General features: G+C 29.8%; 1 protein-coding gene across 2 annotated transcripts in view; it reads left to right on the top strand.

Moving 5' to 3' along the window:
- LOC147808615 (uncharacterized) overlaps window positions 1-16,953 on the top strand; it is a 44,762-nt gene extending 27,809 nt beyond the window's left edge. Inside the window, exons 11-18 of one of the 2 annotated variants that reach the window (XM_087163472.1) lie at window positions 867-1,010; window positions 2,386-2,870; window positions 5,360-5,410; window positions 6,208-6,399; window positions 7,274-7,530; window positions 10,099-10,222; window positions 12,379-12,524; window positions 16,709-16,953. In XM_087163472.1, coding sequence (XP_087019598.1) covers window positions 867-1,010; window positions 2,386-2,870; window positions 5,360-5,410; window positions 6,208-6,399; window positions 7,274-7,530; window positions 10,099-10,222; window positions 12,379-12,524; window positions 16,709-16,717 — 1,408 coding nt within the window. In that variant the 3' untranslated portion in view covers window positions 16,718-16,953. The remainder of the gene's footprint in view (window positions 1-866; window positions 1,011-2,385; window positions 2,871-5,359; window positions 5,411-6,207; window positions 6,400-7,273; window positions 7,531-10,098; window positions 10,223-12,378; window positions 12,525-16,708) is intronic. The other variant, XM_087163471.1, reaches the window with a different exon arrangement.
- The last annotated feature ends 410 nt before the right edge of the window (window positions 16,954-17,363 follow it).

Raw genomic sequence — 17,363 nt, 5'->3', positions numbered from 1 at the left:
TGTAAAATATATAATTTTTTTTTGTAACTTTGATTTTTTTTTTTTGCCTCTAACTTGACATTTTCTTTTTTCCTTAAACTTTTTCTCAATTTTGTGAAAAATATTATAAAATTTATATACTTTTTATTTTTAAATGACATAAATCAACATTTTGTTTTCTCCTATACCTATTACATTATACCTTTATGTATACATTCCTTTATATAGAGCTTCATATACCTTTTATTTAAATTTAAAACTGAGTATAACAAGTGAATTCGAAATATGCAAAGATTTTAAGCTTGAAGCAAAAATGCAGTTCTCTAATGCAGTGTTTCCAAAACTTAACACTTTTGGGTACCCTTTCTAAATTTTTCGTAACGCTGTGAACCACTAATAAAAAAAATGGTTGCCTTTTTTACTATAAAAATAAATTGCACAAAAGTTAAAAATCAGAACTGGCTGTTGATATTACAAATTATTAACTGTTAACTCTGCAAAAAATAGCCAATAGAAAAATACGTAATCGTGAATTTTCATGGCTAGATTTATTTTTGAATAAAAATTATTGAAATTTCCGTTTGTTGCAAGATTTCACATATGAGCGCGTACCCCCCGCTAAACTGTTCCCGTACCTCAAGGGTATGTGCACCACACTTTGGGAAACACTGCTCTAATGAAATACTCTTATTGCAAAAACGTTTCTCACAATTTTTAAAATTTTCTCCTTTTTTAAATTTGTCAAATAAAAGAAGGGGATTTAAAAGTGTTAATTGTATGAAAGAATTATCAGATTGCATTCCTGATTTAAATATCATTTCATAGATGTCTTGTTAAAAAGTTGTCATTATGAAGTTATTGTAATTGTGGCTAATTTCTATCCATAGATCAATATCAAACTCAGTAATTGAAGAAAGGAAATCTGATCCCCAACAGCAACATACTGAAGAGCTAGAAAAAGAAAATAGCCCTGAAAATTCTATTTCTGCACCAACAACACAACAAAGTAGTCAATTAACACACAATGATAGGTATTGTTACTTTTTTATTCGTTTGTTTTATCCTCGTAATTTGTACTTGCATCTTTAGTTTTCCTAATTATTCAGCCTGTGAAAAGTGTTTTTTGTTTAAAACTAAAAACCTGTTTTTACTTGATGACTTAATAATTACTTAAATAATATTTATGAACTAAAGTAATCAAAAATTTATTTATTATTCCTTTTTCAAAGTAATGGAATTTTTTCAGTCCGAAAATAAAAATTACTTTATATTCTTTCTTCCATTCCGATCCTTGACTCTTCTTATTTGGCCGATTTTCCGTTTTAAAAAGCTTTCTATTGGAGGCTTGTGTCAATACCCTCATGTTAATCAGTTGAGTTTGATCTGGTTCTCAGGCGGTCTTAGAAGGTCCATGCTGCATTTTACACATACTTTCATTCTTAAAAATCTGCGAATGTTCTAGATTGGTTTCAATTTCATCAAAGAATTGGTGAGACATCTTTTATTTCAAAGACTTGCTGCTGTTTGGAAACCTGCGTGAAAATTTTAAACCATGCTTTTTCCCTGAATAACCTGGTTTGAAAATTTTCCGGCAATTTATTATTAGGGTAATCACTTCTATGCTATGGTGAGTGTATGTTAAGAGTTATTGGATGCTTATACTTTATATTAAGCATTTCTCTTATTGAAATTGATTTAAAAAAGTTTCAAAATAACTAATGTTATAGTTTTATTCAAGCCTGTTCACCATTGGACAAAATTAGAAAATTTTGCTATTGGCCAATAGCCAGTTGAATTTTTTACAGTTGCCATTTTTTTGAAATTTGAAAAAAAAGAAGAAAAAAGAAACTTAATGTTATTTATGTTAGACATTTTTCAAATTATGGCATATAATACATGTTATAAGAAAAAATTTCTGAAGGAAGTGTGATATTAAGTAATTTTCAAAGTTTTATAAATTAATCATTAATTTCATAATAATTTTTTAAAAAAATACATATTAGGGTGCTTTTTTGAATGTAGCGACTAACAGACAGCTTTCTAATGGCTAATAAATAGCTTTATTATATATATTTAGAGCTCTTTTGGACAATGGTGGCTGTTAATTTAGCCCTATACTATACACATTTCAGTGTCAACTGAAATAATTATTGATTGTAAATAATTATTAATTGTTACACCTTTATCAATAGTTTTCACACTATGAAGGTGTACCTATGTGACTGCAAAACATGCATAAATGTTTATAAAAATTTCATTAGTAGAGAGAGATACTTATTTTTAATCAATTTCAATTTTATCACAGAGGATTACTCATTTTATAATTTCTCTTATATTGTTTCCTTGTGTGTGCTTTTCTTCCATGATTTTTGTTTTAACTTTTCGTTTATCATTGTTTTGTTACAGAAGTTTATCCCCCTCTGAAAATGATAGTAATACTACAGTTTTTAAACAACTGCAAGACATCATGATGGTAGCTAATATTTCAGACTCTACTCTAAGTACCAATTCCTCCTCACACAACAATCATTGTGATTCTGTGCTAAAGAACTTATCTCGTGAACAGTGTGTACCACAAACATTAATACCCATGAACTCTCCTGTAAATAATTCAAGTAGCAGTTCCATGGACTTGGGAGGTGTAAATAAGAGTGCCGAAGTGGAATTTGGAGAAAATGTATTTGAAGAAAAGTTTGTCGTCAAGAGAGAGACGCCGCCTGTAATACCCAATGGCAATCTCTTTCACGAAGAAAGATATTCCGCTAAAGAATCTTTACTTACTCGCTTAATGAACTCACATAAAGATAACAATATTAGATGTTCAGAAACATTTAGTCCTTTCAATCAAGATCTAGATGTCCTCACGCTCAGGAATCACTTAATTAATAATGGTGAGTTCAAGTAATCTTTATTTTTCTTAGCTGAATGCATGTTGTATGTGGAGAGGGTAAAGTTAAGTATTATATAAAAGAGATAAATACAGGGTATCCGCGCACCCGGAAAGTCATGAAATGTCATGATATTAATTATTTTTTAAGAAAAAAAATCATGGAAAGTCATGGATTTAGGTCGCCAAATTGGTCTAATTTCTAAAATAGAATCCCCACACGCCCAATGTCATAGTGTTCCAAATATCTGAAATTCTAACTAAGTCCCCACTCACAGTCATATTTTATTAATATATAAAATTTTTTTATCATGTTTTTTTAGAAAAATGAAAGAAGAAACATCATTTCTAGAATGAATTATCTTTTAAACTTCTGTGATTTCAGTATTTTTGTTAATTTTTTTTTTTTAATCATTTTAACTGAAGCAAACCAGTCATTGGCGAGTTTTTTTATTCCGAATTGAGAATAGAAAAATCTGGAGTATTTCTTTCCTTTCCGATGAACGAGGAAAGTATCTTTGGAATATAATTCTGCAGGAAAATAAATATTTGCTTTTTTTTTTTCGAGCTATTTTACTGCTTCAGCTATTTTACTGGTTATACCTATCATTTCAATGAATGTTATTATAATGCTTTTCAAATTTATTGTTCTGTTTTTGTCGGGAGAAAATAGTAATATTAAGTCATGAAAAGTCATGAATTTGAAAATCTAGAATGTAGCAGATACTCTGTAAATAAAAAAATGTACATGTGAAATATTAGTTCTTAACAATTTCATAATTTTTGTATTACTGAAAGTGTTGATGTATGTTGGTTAAAAAGATTCTCTGAAGTAAAAGATAAATAAAAACTAAAATAAAAGATCAAGTAAATATCATTATTGATTTTATGTTGAGGTTTTCAGATCTTTTTTTTTTTTGTTTTCAGCTCAATAAGGATGCTAGAAACAATAAAAAACGATTTTAGAGCATTATCTTTTTACCAAACATACAAGGAGTGATCAAATGAAAAGGTACGAAGCAACGTAAAAACGTAACAGTTAAATATTTGCTTATTCCGCCATGGAAGAACGTAGCGAGTCATCTTGGGATGCGATTGGAGTCTCTGACTGGGATCGGAGCATGCGCGGGCACCCGCATACGCAGGAGAGCGCAGAGGCTCTTATCAAAAGCGGCGTCCAAATGATGCGGCGGTCCGTATGAGGACAGGATGGCGTTCGCGATGCAAAATTCGACGATTGAGGAGCAGCGAGGTGTTATCCGATTTCTGACAGCGGACGGTGAGAAACTGGCAGCTATTCATCGCCGGATGGTGACAGACCGGGGCTGCTCACAAAGGATGTGGTTCTGCTCCATGATAATGCGCATCCACACGTTTCCAGAGTCACACACATGGAACTGGCCAAGTTCAAGTGGGATATGTTAAACCATCCGCCCTACAGTTCGGACATGTCGCCCTGCGATTTCCATGCGTTTGGTCCACTGGAGACATACCTGAAAGGGAAGCGCTTCAACTCGGACGACATACTCAAGGACGCTGTGAAGGACTGGGTCTCGTCACGGCCACAGGAATTCTGGGAAAAAGGAATCCTGCGGCTTGCTCATCAGTGGGATCGTTGTGCTCGGGCCTATGGTGTATATTTTGAATAAAGTGTACATTTGTACCCACCGTGTCATTTCGTACCTTTTCATTTGATCACTCCTTGTAGAAATGTTCTTATAAAGTTTTTTTTTTGGAATTTTTCTATTATTGTTATTATTCAGTCTCTTCCGTGAGACCTTAATGCTTTACCGTATATTTTAGAGGAATTACTGCTCTAGATAATCGATGATTTTTTTTTCACGAGAAAGCAAATTTATTTATATATGAACCCTGAGCATGCATTTTTTGTATAATTATTATTAAAAATCCTAATCTTAAAATAAGCAATTCAGTGGTCTCTGTCTGCCTGTCAGCTCCATTTACAAAAATGCATTGAATGTTATTTAATTATATTTTACAATAAATATGGAATCATTATGGATATTTTATAATCTTCTAAAAATTTATTTATTTTGTGCTTGTTTCTGAATTTTTTTATTTTAGAAATAAACTATGTAATGTTTACTATATTTTGAGAAGTGCTCACTGTGTTATTATTTTTTAATCATTGTAGTTTTCAAATTTTTTAAAAGTTGCCTCTGGTAAAAGTACTGCAAGTGCGCCTTGTCCTAGAGCAAAATTTCCTAATTTTGCCGTATAAGCTCTATAAGATGCCATGTATATATAAATTTTTTTTTATTCTTTTTGTATTTGTGATTTCATATTGCATCTGGTTTTTTAAAGTACCCTGTACGTATAAAAGAAAATTTCTTCGATAAAGCGTGTGACTTAAACTCTTAAATTTTTGATCAATTTAAAGATCAAGATATCACAAAGTATATACAAAATAATGCGACTGTAATGCTATATATGAAAATAGTTAAGATAATTTGTTGATGCAATGTATTTCAGATGGGGATCGGTCAGCTTATTCATTTGAGCCAAAAGATGACTGTGGTTTAGGTAAGATATTTTATTATTAGAAATGCTTATAAACTGTTATGTTCTGGTTATCACTGGTTTTTATTTATGTTATCATAAATAAAATCCAGTGTTTCCTGCTGCTCATTATGTGGTCCTGTGGTTATTACTAGGTAGTAGTTTTAGATTTTAAAACATCTCTTCAGGAATTAGAGGTAAGTTTTTCCACTTTTTGGCAGAATTTCCCCTTTTTTTCCGAAGAGCCAAAAAGAGGAAAATACCAAAAAGAACTAAATTTGTTAATACAGGGACCTTCAAAAAAATGTTAATGATATGTTATTAATAATCGAAATTAAAATTCTTGTTTTAATTCTCTTTATTAAATGTGCTCCAAATCTTTGTTTTGCTGCTCCAAAATTGCTTTTTTGTTGCTCCAAAGATGCTCCAAAACCACGTTTTGCCACTTACACCACTGGAATAGTTTAATCAAAATGGCTAAAAGTATGAACCTTCAATTTCACTTTTTCTGTAATTTGTTGTAGCTTGGTAAATAGGATGAAGCAAAAAAAATTTTGCTCATAATTATATTTCATGCTAAAAAAAATATTTCTTGCTTATTTTATAAATGTACATGGGTTTTTTTTCCCGCATTATAGTTGTCAGTAGTGAAATTTAATATTTATTTCAAGTATATTAAGAAGAGAGAAAAAATCTTAGTCCATACAAGTATGAACTTGTTAATTTTTATATTAAGTTGAAATCATGTTTAATAATTGATATACTATTTGTAAGAAACAGCGTAAGAATGAAAAAAATTTTTTTTCCCTGTTTTGTTTCAGACTTTGATCCAGTTCAGACGGCTCTTGGTGGTTTGGGAGAGCTTGTTGTCTCTGAGAAACAAAAAGCTAGAATAGAAGTTAATTCTTTAAATACCACTCCAATCAATGCATTCAAGAAACATAATGCTCCACAACAAAGAGTGCAACAGCCTGTCTTTTCCCCCAATAATTATCTTCCTGTATATCAAAATCGTAAGTATCTCATTCACTATAATTTATTATGAATTTCGCATATCATGCTTTCGACAACTTTTAACTTGCCTACCATAGAGAATATAAAATTTTGGTCGCAAAAGTTTTAAAAATCATTATTCCTTTAGTTACATGAAACAAATGTCGTTATCACTCATTCAGAATAGGAAATATGTTAGATATATTAATACTTAAAGGGTTTTTACTTTGATCGATTGTAATAAATTTTATATCATTTTCAGCTTTGTGAAACCAGTTTTTGGTGACATAGCGTTCTCGTGCATTCAACTTACGTTGGTGACATCATGCTAGTGTTCGGCCTGTCTTTTTTCTTTAGTAGGTTGATCACGCCTACCCTTTGACTTCATTTGTTAACTTTAATACGCAAATGCTTAAGCTTCCGTTGAAGACGGAATATTATTTTATTATTCTGTTTGTCAGAGTGTACAGAGTGCAAAGTGTGTGTGTTCCAAGTTAATTATGTTTTTTTACAAACAGTTTACCATGAAAACTTTTATTTCTGTTTTGATGAAAGTTAATATTTGATTACAGTGACATTCTTGTGACTATTTCAGCTGTCAAAAAAGATCTGTTTTTCCAGACGCACACATGCTTAGAGTATGCATACTAAAGAGTATCAAACCAAAGTAAGGTACATGTACTAATTCAAGAGTACCAAATTTTGATCATAGACCACTTGAGTGAAAAGGGCTGGTCTTGTATGACATAGTGGTCCATGAAAGAAAAATCACGGTCCTGAACGGATTAAGGTTACTTCTTCTACTAGTACACAATCGTTAACTTCGAACGTGTAACAGACTTGACATTTAAATAGTTTTGTATTTTCAAAATTTTCTTCTTTTTTTTCTTTCAGGAAGCCAAAATTCTCCCATAGTGGACTTTTACAATCAAACCTCTTTTCGACCTTCAGTTCAAAGTCCTGTTGGAAGATCTTCTCTTCATTCACAAACAGTAACTCCCACTCAGCAAAGAAGTCAGCCTGTTCCCCCACCCTTTGCCAACACACTAACCATTCAAACTCCAAGATTCTCACCAGGAATGTCTGTGGGCAACAACTCAATGGTTAATGGTTATTCTCCCCAACACTACATGAGTGCTGCACAAGTGTCTGTAAGTATAAGACGTCTTATAAGTGAGTACAGTCACCACAGGGTGACTAATTACTAAAAAAAATAGGAATTAAAAATTACTTTGATAATTGCCAATTTTTTCTCGAAAAATGCGCACCTTTAATTTTATCCTGAATTTTCAGGTTATTTTTCTAGTAAAGAGTTTGTTTTATATTACTTTCTTTAAATAAAATAAAAAAATTGTGATCAGCAATATTGAAATTAATGGTTGTAAGTAGAGTGCTACAAGTAGCAAAAAATTGTGTAATATTTTTGTGCAATATAATTGTAATAGGAACCTTAGTAAAGAAACAATGTTTGGTTGCAATTAGTTTTTAAAATCTAATTGGTGCAAATCTTCATGGGTTCGTGAGCACAATGAGAGTGGCATGGCCAAACGTTAATGTGAAATATTTCTGATTCTTCCGAGCACCAAGCTCTTTTTTAAAAGTGTTGGCAACAGTTGTTTGTTACATTGTTTTCTTGAAATTGTGTTATCAAATTCACATGCAGAAAATTCTCAGTTTCTACATAATTACTTTTCCTTTTATAAATGTTGAAATTGGCTGATACTTTTAAAGATTCTGAACAGCCCTAGCCAGGGGCGGATTAAGTGTAAACGAGGCCCTAGGCCATTCAAATTTTTGGGGCCCTTAAATTAAATTTTTTTTATTGGGGGGCCCAGGCCATGGCCTAGTATTGCCTAATGGTTAATCCGGCCCTGGCTCTAGCAAAGTTCATTGAAGATAGTGAAGTAGTGACTGCATTTCAAAATTTGTAGTTAATATCAAAAAGTGTAGTTAGAATGACCACTGACTATTCTATTTCATAACTTTGATTACAAATATTTCAGATTTATTTTGTGACTAATGAATTTTATGCTTGTTAATGTGCATAAATTTTATGCTTTGTTATTGGTTTGAAAAATCAAGTCCTAAATTTTAATCAATGAAAGTGTTATATACTATACTTAAATTTTACATAAACCTTATAGTGCTTACCATATTTTAAAAACTGCTTTACATTAATAATATCACTTTTTTTTAGTTTAGAATTTTAAATTTTTGATAAAGTCAAGTTTTCAAAAGTAGCCTCTAATAAAAGTTCTATTGCGGGTAGCGATGTAATGAATATTCAGCCGGTATTCGACCTGTTCAGCTTTCTTGCCAAATATTATTGTGTGTTTTTAAAAAGTGCTTAATTTTTCCTTTTTCAAAAATAAGATTTTTTAACAATGTCGATTTTCGCCACGTATTATGTAAAAGCGTGTTTTTTCCCATTGTTCTATTCAACGTTTTCACAATTCATTTCAGCGTACCGTCAGTCCGTAGCATATGAAAGCGCCAATCATTTTACATCCTGTTTGATTAAATACTTGCAAGTCCGCATGTGCGTCTACTGAGCTGGGTTCAGTGAGATTATTGCACTCTCGTGTGCAACTCTGCTGCATATTCTCTATTTCAGACTTTATTTTCACCCTCTGATATCGAACCAAAAAATCTCTCTATCATTTTATAAGGGCTAATATAATCAAGAAAAGAGTTCTTTGTCAGAAACTAGTTATTTTCTCATGATCATCTAAAGTCTTTGAAAATTATTTTGCATTTTATTAATGTATTTCGTGTTTAAAAATATTTTTTGAGTGCTTAAAAAGTGCTTATTTTGTTGAGAGATTTGGCTACGCACCCTGTAATAGGTTTAATAAAGAATAATCTAGAATAGTATTATTTACTATAAATTGGAGATAGTTTTTGCATATATTTGTTAAATTCTGAAACTTGTTAATTCATGTTCTGAAACACATTCAGAAGAGCAAAATTTATAGAATTGAAACTGAATTACTTTGTAATGAACCATGAGTTTCATAATAATTTTTTTTTCTTTTTTTAATTATATTCAGGCAAGTCAATTTCATTGTTTTTTTTTTTTTTTTCAGCCCTTTATGTCTTAAAAATTTAGTATATTTTTTTTTTTTTTTTTGTTCGTTTCATATATGCTTATTTTTCTGTTGCAACTAAAGCAAAACATGTTAGCGGAGCGTTTCTGATTTGACTCTTTTATTGTCACTTTTTTTCTTGTACGTTAAGACAGATAACTAGTAGCATAGAAAACTGATTCTCAACATTAAAGTTATACTTTAGAACTAAGAACAATTTTTTTTTTCTCTTTCTCTTTTGATTTCTTTTTAAAATTATTATATATTTTAAAATTTAATAAATTTGTTGTGCACAAAATAGTCTTTTTATTGGTTTTCAAACACAGCTTTATTTTTTTATCTGACATACTTTTCATTTTTTCAACCAATTTTTTTTTTTTTTTTGCCGAATAATTTTCTTGACTGATATCTTTCTAACAGAATTACCAGAATTATTCAATGTCTTAAAGTGTGGAAAAATAAAAACTTCATTGTAAACTGAAATTTGTCCAAAAATTGGAGCTGCAGTATGGGTATTTCTCATATTTAGTAATCCCTGTGCAAATAATAAATTGCAAGTTTATTGTTACTCCAAATTAAGTTTAAAATATAAATTGTTAATTTTGTGCTACATAATTGAATATTTTCATCCAGCCTCCAGATGCTTTCATGATGTCACAACAACAACAGCAGCAGCAGCAACAACCACCACAACAAAACCATAGTTTTGAAAATTTCCCTCAACATCAATTTTCTTTTGAACAACAAGTTCCCTCATGTATGTATAGTGATCCTTTTTAATGTTCATAATTTTCTCTCTACATTTTTAGCAGATACTTAGGTATTACTTTTTAAAACTTATTGTTGCATTATGATAATTGTGCTCTAGGACCCAGGGTTTCTTACATTTTAGCATTTTCAGGCAAATGATAAAAGCCTATCTGAATTGATAAAAGTATGTCATCTGCGCACCTGAGAGGGAAGTAATGAATTTCGGCACTAAGCAAAATTTGTCATGAAATGTCTCGATTTTAACTTTTTTTTTTTTTTTTTTAATCATGGAAAGTCATAGGTTTAGTCGTCGAAAAATCTAATTTTTGAAATGGAAACGAATTCCCCCGCCCCCATTTCATGGTGTTCCGAATATCTGAAAATATAAAATGTTTTTTATCTTGTTCTTTAAAAATTATGGTGTTCTTTCAAAAAATGAAAAAAAAATTTTTTTTTATAGAGTGAATTATCTTTTAAACTTCTGTGTTTCAGAATTTTTATTGTTTTTTTTTTTTTTTTTTTTTTTTTTTTTTCCGGAAAGGAAAATAGAACAATCAGCATATTTCTTTCATCTCTGATGAACAAAAAAAGTATCTTTAGAATATAATTCTGCTGAAAAGAAAGAAAAACATTTGCTGAGCTATTTTATTGTTTCAACTCTTTCTTTACTCTTGCTTTTTAAATTTAAAATCTATAATTATGAAGATGCAGAGTATAACAGTTTTGGTTGTACCTATCATTTCAATTAATGTTATTATAATGGTTTTTTAAATTTATTGTGTTTTTGTCAGAGAAAATAGTAACTTTGTTAAGTCATGAAAAATTCCTGGAATTGGTCATGAAAAGTTATGGATTGGAAAATCTAAAATGTAGCAGATACCCTGTAAAAAGAAACATGACATTTGTACTAAGCATTTTGTATAACACCATTAGGAGAAGGATTTAAATCATGACTAAGTTCATTAGATTACTACAAATTTTAATTATATTTCTATTAAATGTCCTATGTTTGTCCAAGGAACGTACTGTATTTAGCTTATACTGTGATAGAATCAAGTTTCTATTTCAAACTTCAATAAAAATAAAATTTTTGCCTCTTGTGTTCTAATAACTTTCTGAAGCTATCATTAAATTTAAAAAAAAATTTTACATATAAAAATAGAACACATTTAAGCAATAATACCATAACTAAATTTTTTCATAAGCCTTATGACATCGTAGTATTTTCCTTAATTTTTTTTTCCTTTCTAATGTAACTTTTTTTTCTAAAGAAGACATTTTGAACTTGCAAGTTCTGATATAACTTTGTTTACAAAACCTCTTTAAGCATTGCAAAATGTCTAATCTAAACCAAAGGTTTGAATTGAAGCATGCCTTTGAAAAAATCTCTCTTAGCTTTCAACATAAAGTATAAAATGTAATTCCCCTTCCTCATACTGGAACTTGAATAGTGATTGAATACCTTCTTCCCCTGAAATAAAGTAGTCCCAAATGTGGGTACTTACTGCTCAAGAACACCATTCTAAAAAACCAACCAGAGTAAAAACCCTGGTTTTTACCATCCAAAACTTTTTTGTCCATTGCTAGAATTTTGTTGAAGTTTGGTTATGATATCAAAAGATGGAGAGTCTATGTTAAATAAATATTCAATATCAGAGAGGAAGGAAAAAATCGTTGAAAGCAGACAGCTGTCTCAATGTTCTGAACAAGTAACGCCACTTGTTCTAAAGCACCATTTCTGGTTCTTAGCTTTTATGGTGTTCCTGTAATTCAATTATTTATATTCCATTGTCAGGAAACAGGACTGTAGAGACTATTATATAAAATAAAATAAAAAGTTGAACCAGAATCTACCATAAAAATTGTGCGTCAGAATAATTACTTTAAAATTAAGGGATAGAACTAACTGTTCTATTTGTATGGTTTTAGATAGGTTTTTCCTAAAACAATTATTTAGAGCAATGTGGTTGGAAAGCAAAGTGTTTTATTTTGCTTTTTTGAATAATGAAATTAAAATTAGAAAATTAGGTTTGAAGTCATTCTCTTTTTTGTATAAATTTCCTGGCAATGTCCTAGATTTATGATTTTTACTTATGTTCTATTTCATATATTGATTGATGTTAGTTTATGCATTTGACTCAACTCAAAAATTTTCTGTTGCAGTTGGTAGCAACATGAGTTTGGGTCAAAGGATTAGAAATGAGACTCTCAGTCGCCAACAATCGTATCAACAACAGCAACAATATCAACAGTTACAAAGACTTAATAGTTACTGCAACTCTACACCTCTTGGAGGTAATTTAACTTATGTATGTTTATACCACTTATTCCTAAAAGGAAATCTTTGCAAATATTTTTATAATCATGCATGCTTTCAATCTATCAATGTATGTAGTTTAAAGAGGAATGTATTTAAGGGATATTTACAATTTTTGATAAATCAATCATAATGTCTTAATTTGTTATGTTTCACGTAAAATAGTATTGTACTGTCTAAATTGTATTATGACCCACTGAACAATTCATGGATGGGGTAACTCCATCATGTCGCTTTCACGGTTTATTGATATCTGGATCTTTTCGGATAGTAAAAGTGCTATCTAGCACCTGGCCGATTGGCATAATGTCAGGGACAGTGTTGGTGCTGACATTCTCAGGAAACGAAAACATCTTTCCCTTTCTCATCGGATTCACTTTCAATGGATTCCGTCACATGTTGCTATTGTGATTGAGAATGAGATTGCTGACAGTTTGGCCAAAGCAGGTGCTATAGAGGCTATTACGACTGTCACTCCTCTTACTTACTTGGAGCATTTTTCTAAATGTAAGGCAAAGAATATGGCCATTTAGAAGGTCACGCCGGTACACTCATGGTATCAGAGTAGGTGTCCAGGGGGCTACTTGGCTCGGGGGAGCAATAGACTAGAACAAACTGCCATCACTTGTTTCTTCAGTGGACATCTGACATCAATGACTTATAACGATAGTAATAAACACTTCAAAACTAAGTGTTCTGCTGCCCAGCCACCCCTGTCCACATTTTATCTTATCTGGGACTTACCAGACGGGACCTGGTTCAAGCTCCTCTGCTGGTGCTAGACTTTCTTAAAGTGAACGAGCTCATGGTCCTGATCTAGCTCTGCTGGTCATGGGGATGAAAAAAACAACAACATGACCAACTGATATTTACTGAGTACCTTTAGATTTATAAATTCATAAATATATCTTCTTTTTTTTAACATTCTCTTTTTTTTTTTTTTTTTTTTTTTTTTTTTTAAGTTTGAACTTTTAAAAGTTGATGATATCTTTTCCAAAAGTATAGAGTAGCTGTTCCCGAATTGTGTTCCAATGGAACCCTAAAGTTTCACAATTAGAGAATTAAAGGTGTTCCTTGAATTTGAAAATAATAGGTTAATATTAAGGTTAATAGGCTCATATGTATAAAGTATATAAGCAGCAATTTCTCCATTTTAACTCTTTATTTTTTTTACACTTAGCGCTTTAATGCTAGCAGTTAGAAATATATGCATGCATATCACATAGTATGCCACATTGTGGGCCTTTTAATATATGTATAATTATTTCCTTTGCTATAGTTATTTAGTATGCTATAATACAATACCTGACAGAGTTTAATATTAAGGGGCGATACGTGGCCATTTTTGTCATGCCCCTTTATTTTATAACTATTTCCCTGCCTCCCTAATTTGTTTATAATAATTTGTGTACTGTTTATTGAATTTCAGTTTGATTCAATTAATAATTAATTACTTATTTCTAGGACTGGGCGATATTAGAAATTATATATCGTGATATATCGTCAGTTTTGCATCGCGATATAGCGATGTATCGCGATATAGTATTTTTGAATTTCATTTACTTTAAGGCACAGAAAGTCAGATTTCTATCAAGACTTCGTACGCATATTGATTTAAATCAATTTATAAATTTGAAAATATATATGTTTTGCTAAAGAAAGATATTAAATAAATTGACTAAGATGTACAAATCTTACTTAAAATATTTATTGAAAAAATGTGTGTAGATACAGAATGAAATATTTGCACTTCTTTATCGTTTATAAGGTATAAGCAGTCTTAATTTAAGTTCACCCCTAAAACACCCTTAATGAAAAAAAAAATTGTTATTAAACAAAAGCTGATTTCAAAATTTCAAAATATATTTTAATTAAAATAAAAGTTAGATTGACTAAAAGCCGAAGTTTAAAATTAAAAATGTTCGAATTTTAAACTAAAAAGTAAACATAAGATTTGTAATAATTTCTTAAAATTTTCGTTCTCTGAAAGATTTCTCAGTTTAAAAGTAAAAAGGGAATTTTATAAAGATATCTAGCTGAAATTATTGAAAGAAAATTTAAAAAATTAAAAAAAAAGTTTGTTAAGAAATTCATTATACACTTAAAACAAAGTGTTAAAAATAATTTTTTTTTTTTTAAAAAAAGAAACTTTTTTTAACAAATCAATATTTGCTTGTACTATTATGCGTAAATAATTACAGAATTATTAAGTTCGATCGTAATGTTCAAATTCTTAATGAAGAAGTAAACACAAGTTTTGTTATATTTTCTAAAGATGATCACGCAAATAACAAAAGATTTCTTAGTTTAAAAATAAAAAAATAAATAAAAGTGAAATTTATCAATATATTTACCTAACAGCATAGGAACAAAATTTAAAAAATAAGTTCGTTAAAAAATTTTTTGTATGCTTAAAACAAAGAGCTAAATAAATTTTAGAAAAAAAATGCTTCTTAAACACTATTTTTATTATTATTTCATATAAATAATTAAATTAAATTAAATAATGACCGAATTATAAACGAAAAACAAAATAAGGCAAAGTTTCTTAATTAAATTCTTAAAAATAAAAACAAAAGAATTGTGATATTCGGTAATATATTTAGCTAATTAACTAATAATATAAAACGAAAATTAAAAAAAAATAATGATTTTACTCTCTAATAAAACGAAGTAGTAATTGATAAAAAAAAAAAAAAAAGAAATGAATAAAATTCGCAAACTTTTCAAATTCTTTTGAACAAATAAAGTTTATTGACTTATGTCCAAAAAATAAGTTTTGTTTTAACTTTATTTCTAAAAATAAAAACAACGCAAGATTTATAAATTTAAAATCAGTAATAGAAGCCCATTAAATAATTAGAAGTTTTATCCGAAAAGTTTTTAATAAATTTAAAAAAAGTAAAAAAATAACCTAACAAATTTATTTACTTTGTAATTTAATTCTTTATGGGTGCCTTAAATTAGATTTCCGATAATTTTCACATTTAAAAATATAAAAAAAGTTTTGTCAGAAAATAAATAAAAAACTTACCTAATTAATGAAGAAACTTTTCTTTATAAATTCTTTTCAATAATAGATTGCGTTCAGAACAAGGTTACGACGGCGATCACGAAGTTAATCCCATTGAAAATAATCTACAAGAAACGATTTCAAATCGCGAAGGTGCGAAAACGAACATGTGATATAACGATATAAGGTCTCAAAAGTGATTCTGATTCTACCGCTCATCAGTCAAGGCCGTCTCAACATAACGAAACAATATCGTCTTCCACAGCGCGAGTTGGCATCGGAACGTAAGAGAAAGTCCTTGCGTGTATCGCTATATCGTTATATCGTCTTCTTCACTCGACGGCTTAAATCACATTTCTGATGTATCGCTTGGAATGAAAGTTGCTGTATCGGTTTGCCGATATAGGCGTTAAATCGATATGTCGCGATATATCGATTTATAGCCCAGTCCTACTTATTTCATATTTCAGTTACCTTTATGAACTTATTTGACTTAAAATGCTGATGAAAAAGAAATGGATAATTTTTTTTCATAAATTTCATTTTTCTAATAACAATATATTGAATATTTTATTAAAGGATCGTGCATTTAATAAAACTTTCCTTATAATTTTGATGGCCAAATATTTGATTACCAAATATTTTAATAGAGAAATATGTTTTCTTAGCAATGATTTACTACAGTTCTTTTTTAGTTTTCATTGGGAAAGAAAAACAACATAATTCTGATAATTTTGTTAATTTTCAGCTACAAACAGACATTACACCAAAAAACTAATAGAGAAGTCACAGTTCTATGACTTCAAATTGAACTGTCGCACATAAAAACTAATTTAAGTTTATTCCACATCTCATTTATTTAATCTTTCTTAAATAATGTCTTTTTATTCATAAATACGTTTTTAATTGTCTTTGTTTACTTTATCTATAAAGTTCTGCAGAGGGAAGGAATAATTTAAAATTCAAACAAAAAGGGGAACTGCTGGCAAAGTTATCTATAAGAATTCATTATTTTTGCATTGTGTCAAATTATAATTATTTTTGAATTGTGGTGAATCACTTTGTTGAATCATTTTTGCATTGTATTGAATCATTTTGCTCAGTGTTATAGCATAATTATTTCTTTGCACTGTGCTGAATCATAATTATTTTTATCTTTATAGGATCACTAAATAGGCCAAATGGAAACAATACATTCCCGTAGGACTTTTTATGTATTATTTGTGTGTGTGTTCCTGCAACACTTTTAATGTGATATTCTCGGTGATAATTCCAACTTTCTTACCCTGTTATATATATTTCTAGATTTCTCATGCCAACAAATTGTTGTTTGTGGTAGGAAATTAGTTGTAATTTTTTCTAAATAAAAGAAAACCTTTTGTGTTTTGTATTGTTTCAACACTTAAAATTGTAGTTTATTTGAAAATCTAAATCACAATTACTTTGTCTTGGAAATTAAAAATACTGAGAACTGAGATTTAGACCCAAATCGGGCAACGAGGAGGCTCTACTATCGGAGATACTTTTCTTGACAAATTCTGTTTCACCTTCATTGGTATTTTAAAGTTTTGAGAAATTGAGATGTAAACCATTAATTAAAAGAATACAAAATATTAAATCTAAATTAAACTATCTTGAAAGAAATGTGCTTGAAAGCAGCAAAATTTTCAAAAGAAAGAATAATTGAAACAATGGAAATAAAATTATGACCGCCGACGTCTTCAGGGGGTACCGACCTCGGAAGCCATAAAACAAAACATTTTCTATTGAGAGAGAGAGAGAACAAATGCCAAAATTAACTGTCTCAGTATCCTGAAG

The sequence above is a fragment of the Parasteatoda tepidariorum genome, chromosome 5, assembly GCF_982258835.1.
Source record: "Parasteatoda tepidariorum strain Cologne lab strain chromosome 5, Ptep-v5.0, whole genome shotgun sequence".
Lineage (NCBI taxonomy): Eukaryota > Metazoa > Arthropoda > Arachnida > Araneae > Theridiidae > Parasteatoda > Parasteatoda tepidariorum.
The sequence above is the reverse complement of the archived record's forward strand: the minus strand, read 5'-3'. Positions and strand labels throughout refer to the sequence as shown.